This window comes from Chiroxiphia lanceolata, chromosome 4, assembly GCF_009829145.1.
Source record: "Chiroxiphia lanceolata isolate bChiLan1 chromosome 4, bChiLan1.pri, whole genome shotgun sequence".
NCBI lineage: Eukaryota > Metazoa > Chordata > Aves > Passeriformes > Pipridae > Chiroxiphia > Chiroxiphia lanceolata.
Window position 1 is genome coordinate 39,568,789 of NC_045640.1, and position 26,261 is coordinate 39,595,049.

Consider the following 26,261-nt stretch of genomic DNA (forward strand, 5'->3'; position numbering starts at 1 on the left):
CAAGTAACCCAAACGGCAACCCGGCGTACCTCGTTTATGCAACTCCCGGAGCGGAATGCCGTCTCCTCCCCCTCCATCGTAGGGCAGATAGGGATCGGAAGAGACATCCATGGACGTGACGAACGCGGGGCCCGCCTGCCGGCTCAGGAGGGCCGCGGCATCGCTCACGCCAGGGCGGCCGCGGGGGCCGCTGCCATGTTGGCGCGGGCCCGGCCTGCGCCGCCGCCGTGGCTCTGCAGCGCTCGCTGATGTCAGCGCGGGGCGGCCGCGGCCCCGCCAGCGCCACCTGCGCTCCCGCCCCGCCAGCGAGGGCGGGCTCCGGCCGCACGGGAAAGGGATGCCTCGCCACGAATGCCTGTCAGGAAGACGGGGGAAAGCGCCCGTTTGGAACTCATGGGAGAGGCTCCTGCAGGGTGCGCGAGGTCCCAGCCCCGTCCCAGACAAAAGGGCGCTCGCACAGGTGAACCCGCCACCTCATCAACAGGTGCACGGTGGGGTTCCCGCTCAGCTCAGAAGGCAAACCCGCCACAAAAGAGAGCTGCCCTAATTTCGGGCACCTTCTGGGGCCACGCCTGCAGAGGCTTGTTAAACATCTATAGCTGAATTTTACCTGGAAGGCAAGATTCATGTATTGCTAATGGTGGGGGGGGGGGGGACGCCTGTCTCCCAGGCATTTTATTTACTCGTTTCAAACATCAAAACTATTACCACTGAGGAAGAGCAACATAACCTACCAAAAGCCAACCCCTCTGCACCCCAGGGTGAGCTCACCTCACTTTCACCAACATCCCCCCATTCACGTAGAACTTTCAATCCTACAGCAGTGGCTGACAGATTTGAACACATGTAATCAAAAACATTAAAATAAGAATTTAATTACATATTTAACCAAAATGGTCTGGTGCTCCAATTTTTTTTTTTTTGTGATGATTATGCTGGTATTACAACTGTGTAACATCTATATTCACACTAAAAAGCTGGGATGGGGGTGGAAGCCGACGTAATAAACACAAGTCCACACTTAAGCTGGCATTACTCTACACATTGACAAAATGCTCTACCTCCCTTAAAAGTCACAGCCTCAAAACCGGCAACAACCCACATGAATGCTAACCAAGGGATTCATGTGATGCATCATCCAGCAGTGGCTGTTGCAGCTTTGGCAAAACCAAAGCACTTCCAACAGCCAGTATTTAAAGACAGGAAATCTTAAACTGACTACATAATTGCTTCCATTTGAAACAGGCATTACTACATATTGAATCCATATATAATTTTACATTTAATGTATGATCTTGTACTAGTCCTACCTTTCAACTGTTGATAAGAAAATATGATAAGAAAACTATTTTATGTGAGATTTCCGTAGTTGGTCCAGTTATAACAAAATACATATGGAAGATGTTCATATTATTTTTCCTTTTCTTCCTCTACAGCAGGTAGCAAAGTTGAAAATATTGTATGCCTGCAGCACCAAGGCCTTGCTTCAGTTTAACTCGTACAGCAAATAAGGAATTAATTTTATTAGGTATTCCTTTGCATCTCTATAAGTGTGATAGACAGACAACTATTTTAGTTTTCAAATGCATTAGTTTCTTAAATAATTTTCAAAGGGTGTTCTTATGGAAGTTATTTCTTTTATAAGCCAGTGTTACAAGCTGTGTACAGTAAATGGTCTTTCTGAGCACAGAGTACAACATAAAGAAATGTTAAATTTATTTCACATTTCAGACCTGTAAATATACTAAATATTAAAAATACAGTTCCACTACAAACATTGAGAAGATGCTGGTATCTCTACAGATGGAAAAACAACTGAGAAAAGGGAAAAGAATGAACATACAGCAAAATATATTTCAAAACTTTAAAGACTATCTCATCTCCAAGACAAAGGGAACCCTTAAGCCACAGATCAATTCTAAAATACTGGTGGTGTCTCATAAACAGATGGTTCCATTTGCTATCATCCATGCAAGCAAATGCCTTCTGAAGAGTGGCCTCCTCTAACCTTTTCAATAAAACAGAATCTTTAAGATCGTGCATATCTGAAAGTGGTGTGACTTTCAGAGCTATCATGCATTATCACCATTTGGTTTTGCCTGTGAAGAAACAAACCTCTGAACTTTATATTATCCATATCCCTTATTTACGGAGAAGTACAACAGAAATGCATTCTCAACTCCTTAACTCAACAGCACCTGGAAATAGTCTGGAATCTTATTGTAAGGCTTTAAATAAAAAGTCATTCACAGCAGGAAGAAATACAACAGCAATTTCTGTAACCTGAAGAAAGAATTATTACAGAATGAACTATTAGTGCATTTATTATATGTTGATTATAGAAGACAATTATAATTCAGCCTCATATTTGACAAAATATGAAATAAAGGATATAAAGGACTTGTATTAACAAAGTCCGGAAGACGACCTCTAGTTTGATGTGGTTACTGAAAGACTGGAATGTCTAAGAACTGATAATAAATATCAGTCACAGTAAAGAAATGGCTCACTTGTTGACCTAAACTTGTTCACTGGACTAAGACACATGCAAAATTTCTACACAAGACTAAAATTCAGTCTGCGTTGGAAAAGATAAAGGGTGTAACTTGTTGGAGAGCACATGTGATCAACTTCAGATATAAGGGAAACTCATGACAGGAAGTCTGCAGTGTAAACCAGATACAACTTCATATTTGCTACATGAAATTTCAAGAGTCCATGTAATATTAAATTGCAACAGCTCCTCCCATGTCACTGCTTATAGACTGGCTGACAAATGCAGTCCTTTGTCTACTTTTAAAAAACAGAGCTATCATTTTGCTTTCTCAATTACCAGCAGCTTGTGTTCTCATTGTTCATACCCACTACCATTGTATGTATTCCGTTTCCTACAACACCAAGAAAAGAGGGTTTGTTTTTTCTGTTGTTTTGGTTTTTTTAAGCAAGAGAGAAAGATACTATGCATACTAACCTGACCTAGTTAACCCAGTCTTTTTCTTTTTTTTTTTTATATCTAAAAGCTTATACAATTTAATCTTTCCAAATTACTCCTTTTTTACTGGTGTGAAAAAGTGCCTGACTTGAACTGTCTGACAATTTTATATTCCAAAGAGTACGTCAGTTATTTCTGTTGAGAAGTTTAGCAAATTCCAAAATTTTAGTTAGTGAAATTATGTCTCTAGGTAAGTAAGTATTTTGGGTATTATGGAGTACATAACATAACGAACATTTGTTGTAAGGCCTAAAGTCTTACTTTACAATAGTCTTTGAATGGCTGAGAACACCTTTCAATGGCCAATTTACTACACAGAACAGCTCACATGTAAACAGCAGGTTTGTACAGCAGCTTTCTTTCCATATTGCATCACAGTAATTATAGGCTAAGGCCTCTATCCCAGAAATCCTCCCTGCCCAAATAACTTCACACATCTGAGTGCTCGCATTGTTCTCACCAGGCACATGCTGTTGTTAACCATCACTTAGATGCATCTGTCTTTGTAGAAAAGGACTTTAGGTCTATTTTTCTGAAAATACCAGAACGTATACAGGTGACACACCCTTAAAGCACACTAAGAATGAGGAAAGACACTTTAATCCCCTTTCCACATCTTAACTTTTCCAGTTTAGGGAAAGAGAAGAAACATATTCAAGATAAACTATCTGGCAATACAAGAAGTCAGAGGTTAGACAAATCAGATACACCCGGGGAAAGGTGTTTCAAGGTGATAAAACAAGACCAGTGAAAAGAAGGGGAGTATCACAGAGGTATGAGAGCCTGCTTATCTAAGGCTGGAGGGAGGACCTTAATACTTAAGCACTATCCCATCATTTCATATTAAAAAGTAAGCTAGGTTTAAAGAGGACAGCCAAGCACCTTGTTAGGTATACAACAAACGTATGCCCTCAATTCCCCCAATTTCTTGATTTATTTTGGTGACAGACTAAATAACTTTATTGCACCAGATAGTGAAAATTAAAATTGTGTCTTTTATGAAATTCCAAATGTAGGCTGAATGATTTAATTAGCGTAACAAGAGATGCCAAAAATGTGACTGATAATTACAAATGTAAGTGTGACTGATGCAAAAGATTTTGATGACTCTTAACTGTCATTTTCTTTCCTATTATTATTCAAAACTAAAGCTTCTTCGGCAGAGCTAGAATATAATGTTCTCTTGAAAAATATTACATAACAAAGCACTCACCAAAGCAGTGACTCCAACCATTCTGAAAAGAATTTATCTCGTATGCGCCTTCAGCTGAAGGTTAGGCAAGAAAGCATCCATTTACAACAGGGTGCCCAAAGTATACATAAAATGTCTCAAAACCTACTGTGCCCCATTCCTCTTCCTTCTAGCTTTAGTCTCCTGCCTTTTATCCCAATTCCTTCTTTCATTTAACCTCTTCTCAAACCATGCAGCCAAATTAGGCCCAGGTCTAATCCCTCTACTTGCCTGAGTTCTCTTAATTTGTCTCAGTTTTCTGACCTTGCAGCTCCTTCAGCCTGACTTTGTTCACTGTGCACAAAATCATACAGCTTTCTCATATGGGTCACACAGAGCCAGCAGTAGGAACATGAAAGATGATAAAAGGACAAGCACCTTTCTCTCAGTTCTGACACCCAGACATGGTCCAGGATGAAATAACAAAGATACAATTGCAGAAAAATTGGAAGTGGAGGGGGGAGGAAGAGAGAAAAAAAGTAGAGTTATGGATAGCTTCAAATTAATACACAGTAAAAATCAAAGATAAATTACTTTTAAAGTCTTTGTAAATTACAGAGGCCCAAACTTCACTCCTTCATTAGAACTCTGTGTTTGATCAGTGTATCAGGCTATATACAGAACACTCCATTAACCTGTTTCCACTGCCACCTCATCAAAAGCCTCAATGAGGCAGACAGACAACAAGAAAAATTTTAGACCAAATATACTGTAAAAGTGGAAGAAAAACTTATAGCATATGCTGTTGAGTAGTTGAAGGCAGAAGAGTTTAAACAACACAGATGTCAGAAAAAAAACAGAGGAAGTACATAGCAGTAATACACAGTAAAACTTTTTTCTATTTGCCTTTTATTATACAAAAAACCTATTTCTTAATTATAGGGGTTTTTTTTCACAATTGCTTGTTTCCCACAAATTAGCTACTTAATTTTGCTCACAATCATTTCACCCACCAGAGAACACTTTCTTCTAGATTCTTGCCTAATAAGCTCGCTTTTTCACTGGCCAGCCACAGGTTCTTGAATTACACTCCTACAGTTTTGTATAATTTCCAATGGTGCTTTTATTCACTGTCCAGACACAAGAGATAGCAATGGAAGTCAAACCCAACCAGCAAACAGAAAGCAGCAGAACAGGTCATATAGCTGCAAGCATGTTGTGTAATCAGTTCTGAGACTGACCTCTCCTCAGAGCAAGCCTGAACCTTCACTTCAAATCAGTGAAACAGGAGTAAAGGCTCCCCATTGCTATGCAAAACTTTAAGGCAGGAGAAGAAAGAAACAGACTTAAAAAAGGGGAAATAATAAAATCATTATGCAATATTAACACCTAAAAGCAAAAATAAATTGGAAAAAAACCCCAGATTGGTCCCTAAAGACTACCGTGACATCTTGGCCCAAAACATGAAAGCAAGACTACTCTCTGAGTTTTCTTTTCACTTCTTTCTGGGCCTGTTCATCACACTTCTTGACTTGTAACCCAAAGACTTTAGAAGAAGATGGTTGACATAACAGACTATATATAGCTACAAGCTGTAAAAGGTGGGTGTTAGTTTTTGTTTTCTTTCTTTTCTTTTTGTCAGTTTTACATTGACAATAAAAATATCTACTTCTACTATTAATCATGCAAGGAGGATTCAGAAAAAAAGCAAGTTATTTTCTGCAAAGAGTTGCTTTCTCTTATTCTTTAAAAGCCTCTTAAGTACTTTCTATCATTTTTTTCTGATCTTTTTCTTTACAGGGTAGGCTTTTACTAAGAAAAAAGGTCCTGGTACATTTTCACCTTTACATATGTGTTTTTTCCTTACACTCCAATCTGCTAAAACTGTAGTTATAATGCATCAACAGGAAGATTTGGCATCCTTTCCTGAAGTTCACTTCTCCCTTTTCTCAGACTAGCCAAAATTTTGCTGCTGAAATTGTTCTGTTTTTCCTCATATGTAAATGCATATAAGGAAATAGGTCTTATCTGCTCAACTGCCCTTATTCTGTTTTAGAGTTGTTTACTGTTGGCACCTGTGTCCAACTTGCTGTTCAAGGTATATGCAGGGGATAAAATCATAGCATTAACATGTGTTCCTCCCTAGATATGTCATTGTCCTGGTTCCGGCCCAGACCAGCAGGAGGGGGCACGGTAAGACATTATGTTATTCAATACCACCTTACATCATTGACAGGGGCAGGGAAAAAGGACTCTCTCTGTCTCTCTCGCTTCTGAGAAGAAGGGTGTTCCTTTCCAGTTGGGAAAATATGGCTGCAGTAGAGTCAGGCTGGGCTCTGCAGTGAGCATTTTTGCAGGGGAATCACTGTCTTTTTGTATACTTTTCACAGTCACAGAATATGCTGAGTTGGAAGGAATCCACAAGAATCAAGTCCAACTCCTGGCCCTGCAAAGGACCATCCCAAGAGTCACACCATGTGCCTGAGAGTATTGTCCAAATGCTTCTTGAGCTCTGTCAGGCTTGGTGCTGTGACCACTTCCCTGGGGAGCCTGTTCCAGCACCCAACCATCCTCTGGGTAAAGAACCTCTTTCTAATATTCAACCTAAACCTCCCCCTCAAGGCCATTCCCTTGGGTTCTGTCACTGGTCACCACAGAGAAGAGATCAGTGTCTGCCCCTCCTCTTCCCCTCACGAGGAAGTTGTAGACTGAAATGAAGTCTCCCCTCAGTCTCCTCTTCTCCAGGCTGAACAGACCAAGTGACCTCAGCACCTCCTCATACGGTTCCTCCTCAAGGCCCTTCACCATCTTCATTGCCCTCCTTTGGACACTCTCCAATAGCTTAATATTGTTCTTATATTGTGGCGACCAAAACTGCCACAATATTCAAGGTGACACCGCACCAGTGCAGGTCAATCCCTTCCCTCGACGGGCTGGCAATGCTTTGCCTGATCCCCCCAGGATGCGGATAGCCCTCCTGACTGCCAGGGCACACTGCTTTTGCTATTAATACTGTTATCTCATTGCTGTTTCCAGTAAATTGTTCTTATCTCAACCCACGATCTTTGCCTTTTGCCAATTCTCCTCTTGGTCTGCCCACAGCAGGGGGCTCTGAAGATGAGGAGGAGCAGTAAGCCAGCAGCAGTGTGGTTTGGAAAGACTCAGTGGGAGAACCAAACTGGGAAGTAGCATTCCTAAACCATGACAGCCACATATATATGTTAAGGTTACTTTCTATCTTCAAGAATTTTACATCTTCTCCATAAATACGTAAGCTGTGTGAACATAGTGCCAACAGTAATTCTTTATGTTGTTAATACATAATACTATACTATGCCAACTATATTTGAATACTATTAAACTATGAACTCAGTACTTAGTAGTGGTCAGAATAAATTTGTTATTACATTGCCACGACACGCCCATTCTCCAAATGCTATGTGAAGTTCTGACCCCTCAAGTTACAGAAAGGGTTCAGAAAGGGGCAGTGAAGAGGATCTAAAGTATGGGACAGCTGCAAGGTCCAACCAAGCAAACAAGACCTTAACCTGAAAAAGAGGTAACTGAGGAGAGGAAAAAATAAGTAGCAATGGAAATAAAATTTTCACCATCTGTTCTAATAACAGTGACAGCACCATGCTATCCCTGTGTTAATCCTTGTTAGTTTCTACATGTGGATGGCCACCACATGATAGGCCTTTTCAGGGTATGTGTATTTGGCACAACAATCAAGTCATCCTAGTTTCAGGTCACCCTGTCCTAGTTTCATATCAAACCTTTTTCTATCAACAGCAGTTTCACTTCAATAAGCAAATAATACCCCCTGAAACTTTTTGTATTACCAGAAAGACTTTTACAGCTGCTACTGTAAATGAAAATTAAAAAAAAAAGAGCTTAAGCATTTATGCCATACAAGGGTGGGGTGAGTGACAAGGGAGTCCATATGTCAAACCATGCTAATGCACATGCCCCTGTTATACCTGCTCTCAGCAGTATTTATTACCTGTATATAGGTTCAAAATAAAGGAAAGAAGGTGGTGATTCACATAAAATGTAGCTAAGCTATCAGAGCTTGCCAAGGGGTGGTATAGAATTGCTTTAGTGAGAAAAAGTCAGTTGAAGAAAAATTCATTGATAAAGACTAAAATTAAAAGTCATCACTCAGACGACAGAGGCCCTCACCTATACAAAAACTTGTGTACAAGTACTCAGGTGCCTATCACTTACCCTGTTCTTACTCTTCCTTAAGCACTGACTTTTGACTCCTGTCAGAGACAGGATGTGGAGCTAGGTGGATTTGTGGTTTGACCCAGTACAGCTGTTCTTATGTTTCAGGGACATCATGATATCCTCTTTCAGAATAACATTTCTGTTTCATTCAAGCAGATGAAAAGCTTTCACTTTAAAATGCTTGTAAGCAAGAATGTTCTCAAAGGTAGAAAACAAGAGTACAGCCTGATATCAGTTTGGCTAAAATCCTATCTGCCTTCTTTGGCTGACTTGAGAGAAAAAAATCACAGCTAAAATGAATACGTGAAATATTATTAAAGCTGTAAAAAAAATTTTCTATTTAGTACCTAAAGACTGCATGCACACATTATACTAAATTATTTTATTTTACACTTCAGACTCTTCTTTCTACATATATGCCATCACACTTCCTCTGTTTTCATTCCTTCATTTTACGCTATTCATATGGTTTGCCTAGGAGAAGGACAAACTTATAATAACACTACACCAGTAACAACTTCCTTGGCAATATCTGTTGACAAAGCCAGTGTGCTTTAAGCACTTCAGGAGAGCTGCAGAAGAAAACCGACAAGATTATACAATATCAGAAAGGCAGAAAGAATGGATTATTAGTACTATGATTCATCTTCTTCCAGAATATGAATACCCAGAATATCAGAAGATGAGGAAACCTAATTTTGTAAATAAAACTTTGGCAGGAAAGACTAGTGAGACCACTCAAGGACTGTTGGCAGGGCTGACTTCTAAAAGCAACAAAATTCTCATATTCTATAAACAAGTCCTCAAAGAACTCACCATAGCATTTATTAGAAATTGAAACAATAAGTATTTATTTTCAAACATTTAAGAGAACAAGAAACTAATTGGTTACTAAAACTCTACGTACATATTGCCATAATTTTCATCCCTCAAAAAGCTTAATGCCACACCAATCCATTTACAATGTGAAGGCCCAGTCTAACACTGCAACATCATTACAGGCTGTTCAACGAAAACAATATCAAGTGAACTTACATTTTGGACAATAAATACAATTTAAAAAAACCCCAAAACCCAAACAGTAGAGTTCAGGAAATCACTAACATGATAAACAGATATTCCCTGCAACTCACTCGTTTGAAAATGATATCAAATAGCTAAGATAAAACATTTTTTCTCCTTAACCTATTAATCTTCCACTCGATTTTGGGATTGTTTTTGACAGAAATTTTGAAATCCTTGAAGAAGTACTTTGTTAATTAGCCCAGTTAATTAGCCCATGCAAACCTGATGTATAACAACTTCTGTTCCAGATAGATGGACAGAATCAACCTCATGCATTAGTATTAAAAAAAGTAAAAGAAATCATGGTTTGATACTGTCAGATATCCTGTGTTCAGCTGCATCAGTAGTATGGATTACAGGCAAAATGTCTGCAGTCTAACTACAATCCAGTAGAAAAAAGTATATTATAACCAGTTACTGACAATTTAACTATTCTATGAGCTAGCTGTGCCTCATGCTTGCCCTTGTGATCAGAGTAAGTTGTTATCTTATGCATCAATCTGTACGGCATCATTGAGGATGAATATATTCCTTATTTAAGGAGCTCTTTACTGCAAATACTGCTAACTTGGAAAATAAGTTTTATCTAACTTAGGAAAGAGGTATGTCAAACTCTCATAATGACTGTTCAATCAGTTTTGTACCACATGGATGGAAAATAAAACCAATGCCAATGGTGCAAAATGACTTTGAAGACCCTTTTTCATATCAGCTGTGGACAACAGGAAGAATCTGTTAATGCAATTTCCACACATAAAGAATATCACAGGAACTCAAGGGGTTTTTATGCAGGAAATAACTTTTTAAATTATTTTCTTTTTCTTCTTTGTTTTCTTTATAAAGGGCAATAGCTAAACAGAAACAAGCATACATGTGCAACTACATGAATGTGTTCATGGAAAAGATAACAAGGTCTTGCTTGAAAAATTAACCTCTCATGTGGTACAAACTTCTTGATTATGTAGAACCACCTGTTCTTGCTGAAAATCGCATTCTGTTCCTCAAATAATGCCACAATATTAGTTTACTCTATCATATTTTTAATGTCGGTATTTAAGGTACCAAAAATTGATTGATTGGGTCTCTCTCTTTAGGCAAAGGACTCCAACTCATGGGTGAGGACAGTTCAGGAGAGCTGTAGTGTTTTACACTATGACCTGTTGGTATAGTCTTTTTTTTCAGCGGCACTGCTATCACTGCAAGGAGATAGTAACGGCTGTAGCAGCAGCTTTTGAATTACCAGTTTACAGGTTGTCATACTAAGGTTAAGTATTGCCAATTTTATGTTAACACCATATGTCAAATTGTAAACTGTCTCCACGCTGAACTCACAATATAAGCAATTAAGCTCATTCAAATGAAGCGGGAATCTCTATAGCTATTGAAAAGAATGCAAGCTCATTCAGGACTCACATTCCCACACACAGATCAAAGTACTTTGAAATGTAAACACCAGTGAGATCATTTGTTTGCAAACCATTTTTACTGCAAATAAGGTTCAATCATCTGATTTCAGTAAGTGCTGTGAAAAAATTGTAGTCTAACAAAAATTCACCTCCTGAGCTTGCCCTACACTTAAATAAAAAATAGTGAAAACTGATGCAGTCCTCTCTTATCAAAGAAACACCCCTCATTTCTGAGTAAAATTATGGAGACCTCTCAGTTTCACCTCACTACGCCATAATAGGAAAGAGTTTCAACTTTTGAAGACACTTGTTATACCCTTCAAACCAGCCAGTTGCCAAGAATTGTGACTCTATCAAACTTTAGACAGGCAAGGCAAAACAATGCTGAAAGAAAAAGAACTTTCATCTTCTCATCACATTCCACAGTTAAAAATATTAATCTGATAATATATTTCAATTCTGGAGATTTAATTTCTGTTTAGAAAGAATTTTTTTTCCTTCTGTTAAATTGATGGAAAACAATGAGCTACCCTAGTGTAACATTTTTTAAAAAAGTTAAATAGTATAGCTCTCCTCCTGTAAAATTTAAACCAGTAAATATTAGCTTATATGACTTAACTATTAAAGAACTGATAGCTTTGCAACGGTAAGTATATAATACATTTAAGCTGACCTAGCAAGAAGCAGGGCCAACAGTCTAAAAATAAAACAGATAAGTTATGATAAAAATTACCCCCATAAATTACATATAGTACATGTATTGTCCTCCCTACAAAGAGGCAGATACTTCCTTTTCAGTATAATGTCACCATACTTCTCATTAGACAGCAGTTTAACAAGGAAAGACACTAACTTCAGTATTACAAAGAGATTAGTTTTGATAAGCAACAAAAGCAAGTTTTGTTCAAAGCAGACAGGCAGCATCCTTTCTAGGCAGGGCTTTGGTACAAGCCATCCAAGCCTCCGCATGCATAGCAATTTAATTATTTAGCATGTTAAAACATACTGCTCAAAAAATTCACAATTTCACAATACCTACTTGTTCTCCATAATACTGCCACTAAAAGTCTGACATTTATGCAGCTACTGGAGAACATAACAGGCACACAGCATACTACTTACATAATTGCTATACATATATATGTATTTAGTACATAATACATCGTCACAATTTATGTATTTTTCTCAGATAAGACAGTAAAGGACAGTCACATACATGCTTTCAGATGGTGTTAAGAGAAACGAGGTTGTTGTTCAGCATTGGTTTTAAGATAATGGTGAATTCCTAACATGGAACTCCTCAAAGCCTTTCAAATAAGACATGACACTCACTAAACAGACAACTCACTATCAACTAAATAGTAAAGAAAAATAGAGGTCTAGGTGATAAAACTTTCTAAAGACTGGTTTCAGTTAATGTTCATTTGTTCAGTCCCATATAGTATCAATGAATTTCCCACATAAGACAAGGAGTATATGAGATTAGTATTCTTTCCTAGATTCATCCAATTTCCACATGCTTTCAACAGAAAGCATATTCACCACTGTATAACAGCCTCAATAGCTTTGTAAGCCTCAGTCAAGCACTTAAGTATGAGTGGAAATGTGAATAGCAGTACTGTGCAGGCTTTCAGAATTGCTGTCCTGAGAGCCAAGGGACTTAGCAAGCCTACTGAAATAAGAAGACTTCTTCTCTTAACTTACTGCCCTCTCAACAAAGGGGAAAGACTACAATTTACTTTAGACATTCCATATTTTTAGCCTTTTATCTACATAATATATGTGCAGTTTCTGGTTCCATTTTCATTAGCTGAAAAAAAAGAAGAGAAATAAAGAAAGATTATTTCTTAATCCTTCATTTTCTCCTCACTGCATGGTCTTGATTTTTTAAAAAAATCTGTGATTCTACATTTTATTACATAAACTGTAAAATTATGATGCACACTATATCGTCCGTGGTAACTTATCCAGATTGGATAAATTCATGTCTGTGCTCATTTGTATGACAAGTTTATATTCTGCAGCTATGCAGCTTTATATTTAACTACATTATTTCCACAATCATTTGAAGTACAGATACCTTATTGCCATTATGTTCATGTTGCTAAGATACCAGGCTTATAAATTCTTCCAGTCCCAGAGACTTAAAACACAAACTATATTCTTAAACAGGGCTCCTTGCTAAAGCACAAAGCTAAACATAAGGTCTCTGCATTCACATCATGTTCTGGAGGGTCTGCAATGTCAAGAAGCATGTGATCTTCCAGTTACCAGGATGGTCCTGCCCTTCCTCAGGAGGTGGGACAGATTCTGTATTATGAATTCATGTGTACTTGACTCAACAAAACAAAAATAGGGCTAAAGGATAAGAGTATTTAAATAATAATAATGATTAAACCAACCAACCAACCAGTTGATACTAAGTGAGTAACAGAGGAATACAAAAAGGGTATATGCAAGGAAGCCCTAGTTTGGTCTTGTCAATGAGATTTGCTGAATTAAAAACACAAAAGAAAAACCACCTGACACATTTGGACACCTAAGGAATGACAGACAAAGATGTTCACTTTCTGCATGCAAGATTATTTGAAACGTTTCTGGAAGTATGTTCTTATCACCACCTTAAAAAGAAAATTAACACCAGATTCTGGTCTACTACTAAGATATTTACTATGATTTACTGTACAATAAAACATTTTCCATGTATAGAGACACATAAATCACCATTCACTTAAATAAAATACTAGGGCTTATTACTATTGCTGCCTCTCACCAAGAGTCCTGAATTGGGGTGAGCTGCTACGTCATAAGCAAAAAATTAAATTCCAGGAAAGAAATTACACTCATATTTATGTACCAATGCACATTCTAATACTTCAGTATTACAACAGCCAGGAGCTGCTGGCATGTGCAGGAACTAGCATTGATTTTGACAATGCAAACAAAACAACCACCTCATCTCTTTGGACTCAATTTATGGATCTGATTTCACAACATGTAAAGGGTAGAACACTGGCTCTGAAGCTGTTTCACTGCAAACTTAATTCTCCTTTATGCTTGAAGTGATGGAAATGATTTTTATAAACAATAACCAGAGTAGCTTCAGACTTTTAGTACAGTTTGTAAATATTATGTTAGACAAGCAAGGCACTTGCTTTATTAAAATTGCCAGATACTCAGAACAAAGAATTATATACAGAAGTCAGCTGTTCACCCAATAATTTCCTAACGTTTAAGAGCTGGTGTTTTCCACGTAATGTCCCAGAAGGAATTTTTATTTAGATTGAAGATGTCCTGGCTCGTAATACCTGTACTGGTATACAAGTTAAATAACTGCACATTCAAGACATATCTAATTAGACAGAAGGAATGCAGATGGTAAGGATGCTTACAGTGATGCGGCACAACTACCCAGTACAATGCCAACATCCAACTGCTAAGTGTGGCAAAGGGAAAACATATGAAGGAAGACACACTGCAGGGAAGGAAGATAACTGAATGCTAACGGGAGAGGAAAAGGTGCTAAAAAAAAGAAAACTCAAGAGACTGAGTTTGATTTTAAACAAATACAAGGAAGTGACCAGAGTATACATTTAACCAAGTTTACTGTCTCACAGACGTTACTTTTTTCCCTCTCTCAGTTCAACTCTCTGACTATTGCTAAAAGAATGTTAACGCTCCCACTCCATGAGCTGCTTTCTTAAATTAAAAAAAAAGAGAGGAAGAGCTTCCCAGTTCTTTCGTTGTATTATTTCAGTGCTTTCACAGTGTTCACAGCAGAAAGTTTTCTTAGCAACTTTTTACCTAGTCAAAAGCTGAGCTCATATAGTGTTTTCTGTTGCTTTTTACAACACCTCTACTTAAATGGCTTTTGCCTCTGTTTTACAGAATTGAAGCTGAATGAAACACAAACAGATTTATCTCCACAAGTAACAATTAAAATAGGCCGCTAATTTCTGCATCGTGGAAATATTGAAGACAAGGAGACTTCCAAAATCCCGCTGCAGTGTAGCAAAACCAGGTAGCTGCAAAAAAGCCATCCTTCTATTTGACAGGAAGTTTGTCATTTGTTAGAAGCATGTTAATATCTGCCTCATATCAGAAGTCATCTCATACAATGTAATTGTTAGGCAAGCACACAGAAAAATGTTCAGCCACTTTGAGGTTTAAAGCATCTGTCTGGAGCACAGATTAGCGAAACAGAAAACTATCAGGTTTGGTTATTTAAAAACAAAACAAAAGAACCCCCCCAAACAACCAGCAACAAAAACAAACAAAACCAACCAACCAATAAAAATACAACCTAGGGAAATTTTTAAGTGGAAATAAACTTACCAATCGATGCATCACCATCGAGGAGATTGTCATCTTCAGAGGTCTGAAAATCCATAATTACTCCTGCTCCATCTAAAAGCTCCTCATCGCTGCTTGCACTAGTTATACTATTGTAACTGTTTCGATAGTAGCCTCTATGAAACAGCTGCTCAGACTCCATTTAGCTGCTTTATAACCTATATATATAGAGAAAAAAAGTTATTTTCTATTTGAATATTCAAAAAATACTAAGAAGTTTATATCAAATAAAATTAGTATTTCAAGCTTTGGGGAAAAAATTGTTAAGGTCACAATACTACAAGTTACAAAAAGGTAGCAGTAATACAGAACATTTTGTATATAGAACATTTTACACAAATCTTCAGTGATTTTTAACTGGATGATGTTTTCTCAGGCCAATGTACTAATGAAATCTCAAGAAAGAGCGTAGCATGCACTAGCAGTCCCCAGTCAATCTGATTCAAGAATTATCAGTTAAGAGAGAGAACTTCATTAAAGCCTTATATAAATCCACAGCTTGTCCACACATTAAATACTTTATATAGTTCCAAAAGTCCAAAAGGATTATATAGGAGAGTTGAAACAGGTTACAGAAGAGCACAACGATGACACAGAACAAAACAGTTTTCCTTCTAAAAGGACAACAAAATGGATCAAGACCCTTCAGTCTGGAAAAGACGTAATGTAGAAGATGACAACAGATGTCAGCAGAATCACAAGTGGCGTGAAGAAAGTGAAGAGATCAGTTCTTTGTCGGTAGCCCTACATGTCATAATGAAAAAAGAGAGGAGACAAGCAGATAAAAAAAGGCTAATCCCTTCATACAGTATGTAGTGAAGTGGTAGAATTCTTTGCCACTTTGCAGAAGAATGCAACGGTTCATAAAGCAGTCAGACAAACTCACAGAACTACAACAAAAAAACTCCCCAATATCAAAAGCTATTAAGAAAAACACCTCTGGTGGAAATGCTGGAGATTTGGAGAGCATTCTGCAGATGTGCATATACTTATTCTCTTCTTCTGCTCTTCCTTAGAGATCTGCTATTGTGCAAGACAGATCTGTTTGACTTTACTCATTCTTATTTCTTTAAAAAGATATTTACAATTTAAAACATACTCTCTCTTCAATTAAATTTCTTCCATTCATCTCCATTTTTTTTACCCAAATAAATCAGATCACAATTTATAATTTAATCAGAAGCTAACACTTTAATCTGTTCAAAAGATACTAACTTTTCACACAGAGTAATTTTTGGCATTCCCAAAAAAAATGGCACCTACAAAGAACATGCCTCCCAAAAAGTCAGAACACAAACAGTCTGTTTCATTTATTGCGCTCACAGAAGGTCTCTTAATATCACTTCGCCAGTTCCATTGGGGTGTTATCACAAATGGAAGCCACACAGCGCAGATGAAATCAGAAACTGGGACTTTCTAGAAGTATTTCCACTCAATGCATCATTTGTTGCTTTTCTCCACCTGCTTTGTGCATCAAAATCATATTATAGACTCCCATCTGCCAACTGGCCTCCTGCTGAAGTGAAATCTTTATTCTATATTCATATGACCTTTCCTACATTCTGATGAAGTTGCAAGGAGACAGAACACTCTCCTGCCTTGTCCATAGAAGTAGTACTAGAAGATAAAAAGCACAAGACACAAAAAAACCCTGTAAAAAACCGTAAGGTTTTGTCCTTTGTGTCTTTTGTGTCCTATTGGAGACATGACTTTTTTTTGTTAAGGTTTTTTTCCCCTGACTTATTTAATAATCTTTACTACAAAGCAGAAATCAGTTAACATGGAGGAGAAATATCACCATTCAGTTAGAAATCACAAAAAGTTGTTTGTAAATTTATCAAAACAACAGAGGTAGCAAATGTAGACCCAAAAAATACTACTACTTTTGTGTCAAGCCCCAAATTCAAAATTCAAACTGCTCCAAGAACTTCTGAAGATTATTACTGTGAGTGTACGAAAATGAGAGTATCTCTAGTGTAAACCACAGGTGAAACACAATTACCAAAAGCAATTACTGGAGCTCAGAGGGAAACAACTCTATAGTGTTAACTGCCGCAAATTAAGGGAGCATAAGTAGTGGATTCTCTTATTATCCATGTGGTATTGTGCTTGCTCCATACTGAGGGCATGGCTAAAATCTGCTAAGTCTTTTAATTACTGTACCAAGTTTGGAAGCCACATCCAGTTTTTTCATCTAATAAAGACACTTTCCTGTAATATTCTCACCAGAAATATTTATTGCAGTATAAAGACAGGACATTGCAAATGTATCTTTTAAAATAAAGGATGATTTTATCTACATTAAACTCCACAGCTTCAGTTAATTTTACTACAAATCTCACATTCAGAATAAGAGAAATAACTCTCTCTTGGATAAATGTCTCCCTAGATAAATGTTAGAACAGTAGATTACACATATTAAATCTTCCAATAATTGAGAAAATGCTTTCAGACTGGGTTACAATGGAAGGGAAAGTTTCATCAGTTGGTCAGTAACTGATAAACAAAACCACCAGACTCTCGAGAGCCAGACGAAGCATATCACAAAGCAGCCCTCTATCACCTCTCCACAAACGTGACTCCACATGCCAACTCCTCTGGCACATACATGCCTCCAGTTGTGTGACAGGCATGATAGTACGGACCTTTTCTTATTTTGAAACACTACATGTATCCTGCTGTAGAAGTACTGCTGCTGACAGACCAGAGAACGTTAACTGGTCAATAAGCTTCGCAGAGGACTAAAATTTTACTTTTAAAGAGCACAACGGTCACTAATTTGTCCACCACTATCTGCAATTAATTAAAGAACAGGATAAAAGGTTAGTGATGCACTATCTTGAGCTATGTTAAACGCTCAAGACAACTTATAAGCATGTGTTCACGTGATCTAAAACACTGCTAGCACTACTCACAGAAAGCAGAATCCTCCTTGGAAACAGACTGCCGGGAGCATCAATAATAAAGAAAACGAAGAGCCAGGAAAATTATTTCTATGGCTACAACAGCCAGAAGAGAACCAGTATCATGCCTGACCCACTCTGGTGCAGGTTATCATTTGTGGATACCGGAAGAGTGCATTCATACAGGAGAGGTTGCTCAAATGCTTATGGAGTTGTGAAGGGAGAAATAACCAGCCAACTTGCCATTTTGTAACATCAGATTCATTCCACAGACTCCATGCCCTACCCAGACAGGCACTAAATGGGGAAAAATGGAAGTTACTCAAAAGAAATTGCCAATGGGTAAAAAGGTACTGGCTGAATGCTAGTCAAACTCAACCTCCTAAAAAAGCAAACAAAAAATTCTACATCAGGTTCCCAACGAATTCTACTTACAGTAAATATTTAAGCAATAAACCTTTTTTTTCAATCTAGACTACTGTAAAAATCCAAGAGGAATTACAAAGGATTATTGAGAACATTCAAGATATTACCTTTAACTTATTTCTACAAAGCACCACAGTTTTGACTCAGAGCCTAGTCCAAATATCCCAGAAAGCAGACTCAAAAATGCTTCAGATTATCTTTGAAAGAAACCCATAAATATTGAAGCAATGCAGCATAAGAATAATAAAAAAAGAAAATATAAGCAATATCCAGGAAGCTCTTGGAACAGGAAAGGAATTTGACTCAACTCACATATCCAAATCTTCTATGAAAAGATCGTAAAGCCAAAAATGTACAACAACTAACACATCACACTTCTATTACTAAGGTACTTCCAGGATGTCCTAACCCATCAAAATGATTCTACAAAAGCATATTAACAGAGAAGCCACTGGCACTAAAAAAATAAATAACAACAAAAAACCCTCAAACAAACAAACAAAAAAAAAATCAGAAACCACCACCAAAAAACGCAAACCAAACTGAAGAATAGAGAACTAAAGTCGGATTTCTTACCTGTTGTGACTAGGGAGAGCGAAGAAAGTAATCCATAGACAGGTATAGGAAATTGTGAAAAATCTAATGAAATACAGAGCAGGCAAGAACTAAATTGGTAAAGGAGAACTGTGAAGAAACAGCTACATTAACAGTAGAAAAAGCATATAAGGCTACTGCAGTTTCCTGCACGATCTAGTACCACAGGCACTTTTCAGCTCTCCAACGTCAGACATCCTGCTTATCTTTCAAGCCCTACAATTAAAAGGTCAAGCAGAGAAGTAAGTCAGCTGAGGGAACCACTTCCAGTGTAGAGACATGTCTCTGGAAAAGACAGAGTAGGCCAGTAAGAAGTCTAATTTACAGGACATTTGTTGTCAGGTGATCCAAGCAATCGGTAAATCTCCAGGATGTGCTCTGTTGTCCCATAAAAACACTTTTCTATATGTCATATACAAAGGGGTGGCAGGGAAAAAAGGCATCTTAAGCTTGTTATTCCCCAAGAAAGGGGGTGGAGTGAAAACTTAAAAGTACTCTTCCAGATTCCAAATTTGCTTTAAATAGCCTAAAGTTAAAAACAACTAAATAATCCCCAACAATAACAATACAGAACCCAACAAACACCACCAACACAAAAAACCCCACAAATCAGTAACAACCCACAATGATTCATCTTCTTAACAGAAGAGCTCTTTCCCAAACTGAGAGGAATACTGAGAAGAATACCAAAAATCAGTGTAATATTCAATTTTTCTTCTCAGTACTAAGAGCTAAAAGGCAGTCATCTGTCCCCTAACTAACATCTAACCTTCCTGCAAACCCTGCTCCAGGACAGCACCTAGTGAGAAATGCTACACACCCATAAAGCAAAAGGAGATGAAATTAAAATTTTTAATACAATCTTTACACATACGAATGTGTTGTATAGTCAAGGAAATGGATGATAGGAACGGAGGAGTAATTTGCTGAAAAATTTTGAAAATAATACAGAATTTAAAATGTTTTAACTGTTAGGAACATTCAAAAGTGTTATAAAATGGTCAGAAATTCTATATACATCATCTTATTTGTAAGTATCCAACTACTGTATACTTTAGAAACAGATAAATAACATGACAAACTTTCCCACACCCATACTTAGATTAAAATTTTAACATATATCCCATGTATGGGGATATATGCCAGAACACCTGCCCAAAAGATAGAAGCAGTCAAGAAGAGCTTTGATCTCTTAATTCCAAACATCCCATATTACATTAACTTAAAATACTGCAGTATCATCTTTTTTTTTTTTTTAAATAAACCTGCCCTTTAGAAAGAAATTTTCAACCCTGAAATTACAAGAATTTTACAATCATTCTAAAACAAAGGCCACGTTGTGGCCACTCTTCATCTTAGTCTCACCAGCATGGAAATTACATTTCTATTTTCAATGTAGACTCAGCATATCTCACCTCCATTTATTTATTTTGTCTGTGACATGAAGATATTTAAGCAAGATGAGAACATCACTCATCTTTCAAACTCCAGGCTTGGAAAAGGGTGCTTGACTTCTCAGGAATATCCCACTGCAATTTTTAGATCATTAGCAGATTATTTCTTCATAAAAAGGCTCAGAAAAATCTCAACACTTCAAATCAAATACAGAAGGGAAGATGAGCAAAAAAGCAGATTTCCTAAACTTTCTCAAGTTAGCTTAGACCACAAAAATTCTTAAAGATACTCAAGAATCCAAACTGTTAAAATGTAGGGAATGCATATGCTAACCTTTACAGAAATATATACTCAGATCTTTCTCTGCAGCACTCAAAAAAACCCACTGGAAACTAATTTTTTTCTTTTCCTTACTGTGAGCATGGTAAGGCACTGGAACAGATTGCCCAGAGAAGTTGTGGATGTCCCATTTCTGGAAGTGTTCAAGGCCAGGTTGGATGGAGCTCTGAGCAACCTGGTCTAGCACAAGGTGTCCCTGCCCATGGCAGGAGGGTTGGAACTAGATGGTCTTTAAGGCCCCTTCTAACTCAAACCTTTCTGTAAATCTGTAACTAATCTCAGGAGAGATCTTTAGTGAGAAAGGATCTTGGCAAATTTTTAGGGTATCTTTAGAAAAATAAAGTCACAAGGGAGCACTTCCAGTTAACTGAAACTATTTGAGTTTAAAACCAAAAAAGTCTATTTATGTAGTAGGTTCCAACGTTCTGTTGAAATAGAAGATAAGTCAGATTGCAAAAATATACATAGGTAAAACTTGCTCTACTTTCCTTCACAGCTACTTCAAAAATAAAACTAAGACTCAAATGCTGATACTCAAATATGAACAGAAACACATAGATGAAACTACATGAAATGATAATACATGTAAAGCAATTCTTAGCTTTATAACTCCAACAAAAAACCAGTATTCACATCTACGTTCTACTGAATCTTGCCACTCTTAGTTAAAAACACTTAGCATAACAACAGCCTGAAAAGTTTTTTCACTTTTATGATACATACCAATACAAATATCACCACTATATACCTGATCTTCACAAAAGCAGAATCTATAATAAATACTCATTTTTATAGCACTTTTTATCTCCTTGGAAAAAAAAAAACCAAAAAAACCCAAAAAACAAAACAAAACAAAACCACCAAACCAACAAAATCCAACTAAAACCTGACAGCCTAATTACAGGATGAATACCAAACTCATGCTTCTAGTCATATGATGCCAAGTGTTAAGGGCATTGACTTTAGTTTTATAAATTATTCAAAACCACTGCATCTCCGCTCTCTAAAATGTCTTAACTAGTAAGGTTATGGCTACCCATAGTTGTGACAGCTGAAGAATTATACTCACTGGCACAAAAATATCAGCCTACCTGATGGACAGGATTGCTCCTTTCACATCCACCAAATTAATAATGTGAATACTTTTTAATGGTATTCAACCCAAACTGGTTGGATGAGCTGAAAACTCCAATTTAAACTTACTAAACTAACCTCATTTATTGATACATTAGAAAAAACCTCTGCTATCGGAGTTGAAGAGTAGTCTCCCACACAGGTACAGTAACAAACAGCTCCATGAGTGGCAAAGTCTTTAAGGGGTTTTTAATTAACAGCTTAAAAAGAAGGGGGAAAAAAAAAAGTTAAGAACATAATCCCTCAGCATGAACTTGAATTAAATATAAAAGCAAATATTATATAGCAAATACAATTCAAAAGCTTCACAGGTAAATACTGATCCTTAGTCGAGTTATGGTAAACAGCTGTGTCCATTGCTGCCACTTTGGAGCAAACCTAAAATAAATGTAAGATGTAGTATTAGCTTCCAAACTAATGGGTCAGTACCTATAGCTGCAAATATTCGGTCCAGATAAGAAAACATGGAGAGTTTCCTTGGCAAAATAAATCTCTGGTGTCCCTTTTATGATCAGATGGGAATAACACTGTAATTCGCTAAGACAAGTGAAAGGTACAACCCACACTCCTCTTTAGAAGGGCAGGAACTATGACTGCACTTTCTGTTGTAGACAATGTAACTTTTGTCTGTTGCGACTTAGGTCACAATACTCATTTTCTGTTTGATGAAATTACACTGCAACAGTGTCTCCTTAGGGTTTACAGAGGTTGTTGCTTCTTTTTAACTTGGACTGAGGTTGCAGTCATCTGAGAGTTATACAAAAAAAATGGAGCAGAGCTTTCACACACCACCAGAATGACCAGAAATCTTGTTACTTGTACTAATTTTCTTTAACTTTTCAGAGTAATGCACTGAACAGTTCCTAGCTATGCGTACAGATTCATAAATTCAGGGTCACACCTGAGTTGAGTATTTTTCAGATAATTTCATTCAAGTTCAATATAATTCAGGATTGTCAAATTAGAACCTGAAAAGGCACCACTATCCCCAGTATAACTCTAAGCATCTTCTCAGTAACAGCAGCTGCCACAGATTTTTAAGGTCCTTGCACTGCATTCAAACTTCTTTACAGACTCATTAAAGCCTCTGAGATCAAGGAACAAATCTCATAGACCTCTCCAAAACACATCACAAGAACAGGACCACTGCTTGTGAAATCTTGTGGGGACCCCTGGTGGTTCATGGTCCTTACTTTCCCTACTAATGATTTTCCAGCTTCAAAGGAGTGAAAAAAACACCAGCTAAAGAGGAACACATCCATTGTACTAGTGTTAGAAGTGACAAGATTTTGGTCACCAAAAACGGCTGGGCATTTTTCTTGGTATATGTAATGGTAGAATCCTAGAAGATAAGGGGCTAATGTGTATGCCTCAAACACTGATAGAAGGATGGCTGTGGAGCCAACCAAGGACAGACAGCTAGTAATAACAGACAAGGATTGTTGGTACTAATAAGCTGTGAGAAAGACCAAGATGTGGCTGGAGAAGGGGGCCACGCAGAGGTGGGGCAGCACTTTTCCAAGACAAACATCCTTGTTCTAGTTCCTGGAGATAAGCACAACTGTGCAAGGACAGGAATGAGGCCAAGGTGTGGGCATGAACTGCAGGCAGGGATCAAGACTAACCAAGACCCCCCCCCCTAAAGCCCTCCAAGCCATTTCCACACAAGTCTGAAAGAACAGACTGCACATGACAGCTAATTTGCACAGAAAGCAAGAAACCTATCTTCAGGGCAGGGAAACCTTTGTATAGAAAGGCACCCTCACCAAGCCCAAGTGGAGCCCCTAGGACCCTGAATATCCCATCAGCTGGACCGACGTTGGAATCAGGACTAGTGACCTCTTCTTCTCTCCTTTCTTTCTTTCTTTAATTCATCTTTTCCTTCCTCTCTTCCCTTTCACCCTACCCCTTCATCCAAAACTCAATGCCATGTGCTAATATAGTAGGTCAGGGACTAACATATCAACTTTTATGCCAAGTGTGTAATTTAGTAATAAAACTTTTTGATTGGTTGCAGACCCTCTGACTTGCCATTCCTTTTGACAATGGGCATCCCTGAATCTTGGGTGCTTCCTTCCCCTTAAGGGTGGGACATCACAGTAAGAGAGTGATAAACTGACAACCTATTTAAACCTCCAGGCCAGGAGCCCTGACAGCAGGGTTGCTCTTTTTCTTGCTCTGGATCCTCTCAAGCAACAGTGTTAAGACAGCAAGGTGAGGAAGGACTGAAGTGATCTGCAATCAACACCTGGATCTGCCTCATGGTTGACCTTCTTGGCTGGACTACACAAACGTGTAAAAACAGCACAGCCAACCATCACTGGTTGCTGTTTTGGTCATTTTCAAAGATTAAATAAATATATAAATCTCTTCAGAGAGAACTGTGAAACTCTGATGTTAATAAACAGATTGTTAATAGATTGTTTCTGCTTTTCAATATACACAATATTCTATCCAAAGGAGATTAAAAAAAATCAAAAGGCAGTGAAGCCTTAGATGCATAACACCACCAAAAGCAAAGTATTTAGTAAATCAAGTGTGCTAGCAGTTCTGAATGCACAGCAAGTTCCCCTCACTTGAATATTCTTCTCTCCAGCTGTAAAACCTACTTGAGTAGTTGGCAAGGGCAGCTTCTAAAATTACATGTACTTTATCAGGGTCTACAAATGGTAGACAAGTTTCTGGTAGGAGAGTCCAGGGGGAAATTTACTGTTCAACAGTGGTATCAAGTTGAAAGCAAGACTCAAGGTGGGTATTTTACAAGAAAAAAAGAAATTGTGTTCATGTAAGATTTTTAATATTACAACAACATGAAAAAAAATCACCAATAGTTTACTAAAAGGCTTCTAGCTAACAGAGTAAACAAGAAGGTCAGTTATCTTAAAAGTGTTATATAACCACGGAGATTAGTCAGTTCACTGGGTTCATGGACAAAATTTATTAAAAATAATCCATCCTCTACTCATCCAAAGAACCAAAACAATTTTTAAAATTTGTTAAAGAACAAGAAAAACATTGACAATTTTTTAACAAGGGTAACAACATATATACTCAGTACACAGATTGTTAGGTCTCCTCAACTGTCTTAAAAGCTTTACTAAATAAGTTAGAAGAATATTCACATCTCAGCACAAAACAGAAGAAAACTGCTAAGTCTATAAAACTGATAATAATTTAAAGTGTTTACATATTCTTGTAGTTTTTTACATGAGAATAAAAGTTTTCTGCAAGACAAACAGCAAAAAGTCAAATAACAATTAAAGAAAACTTCAGGTTCCTTTCCTACAGATACCTACTTTGGAAATTTTCAAACTGAGAAAATGAATGTCTTAGAAGCATAGGGAGAACTGATTTTTTTTTTCCCAACACATGTGTGAGACAAATTAATAGCAGAAAACTCAGGGGGAAAGTTGCAGTAGATTAAGAACTGAAGATAACATCAAAATCCAACAAATCTGGCAGAGAACACTAATTTGGAGATAAGAGTAGAAGGAACTCAAACATAAACTTCTCTTTCAGGAAACAGAGTAGTTGAATTTTAACTGGCAGGATGTCAAAGTATTAAGTCACCTCAGTAGCTCTATCTGGAATTTAAACAAAGTACTGAAGTGAAATGCCATTTTTGCTATTACAATTAGGAAATGTTTCTTCATTACACTTTATTGCAGTATGAACATGCAAAATGCACATTTCAGTATTTTCTCTTTTCTGAACTTTTTAGAGAAATTTATCAAAATATAGCAAACATAAGAAAAAGTAACAGCAAAGGTTATTTTTATTAAAGGGTCTGTGCTTCAGGACTAAACTTAATTCACTTTTTTCTTTACTATTCCTCCTTACCCTCCCAAAGTAAGCATAGTCCACTCCTGTAACTAGAAAGCCTAAGGAAAATGCTTAACAAAAAAAACGGTTGAATGCCTAAAAAGTTGAAGGAGAAAACAGCTGACTAGACTCTCTGCAAGTCAACAAAAATAACTGCTGGTACCCACTATGAAATTATGAATTTTCTTCTTTACATTCATTTCCAGGAGTATATATTCAAGACTACTTACTACATAATACAAACTAATAAGGATACTCCAGACGTAAACAGATTTGCAACCGTTCTAACAGCTTTGTCTAGAATCCTTCCTATTATGCATGAAGCCTAGGAATTACTTTGTCAACTCTCTTCTCCCATAATAACAGATATTATCAGATCATTAAGTATAACCACTATCTCAACAATTTACATTTTTCAGTTTCTATCTTTT

At 37.4% G+C, this 26,261-nt stretch overlaps 1 protein-coding gene across 4 annotated transcripts in view; it reads right to left on the reverse strand.

Annotated features, from left to right (window-relative positions):
- The window catches only part of CLCN3 (chloride voltage-gated channel 3), a 72,878-nt gene that overhangs the window by 43,535 nt on the left and 3,082 nt on the right, over positions 1 to 26,261 (reverse strand). For 2 of the 4 annotated variants that reach the window (XM_032684831.1, XM_032684833.1), the window contains exon 2: positions 15,200 to 15,375. In XM_032684831.1, the coding sequence (XP_032540722.1) occupies positions 15,200 to 15,359 (160 nt within the window). In that variant the 5' untranslated portion in view covers positions 15,360 to 15,375. Of the gene's footprint in view, positions 1 to 29; positions 196 to 15,199; positions 15,376 to 26,261 lie in introns of those variants that run through there. The other 2 variants (XM_032684832.1, XM_032684834.1) reach the window with 2 other exon arrangements.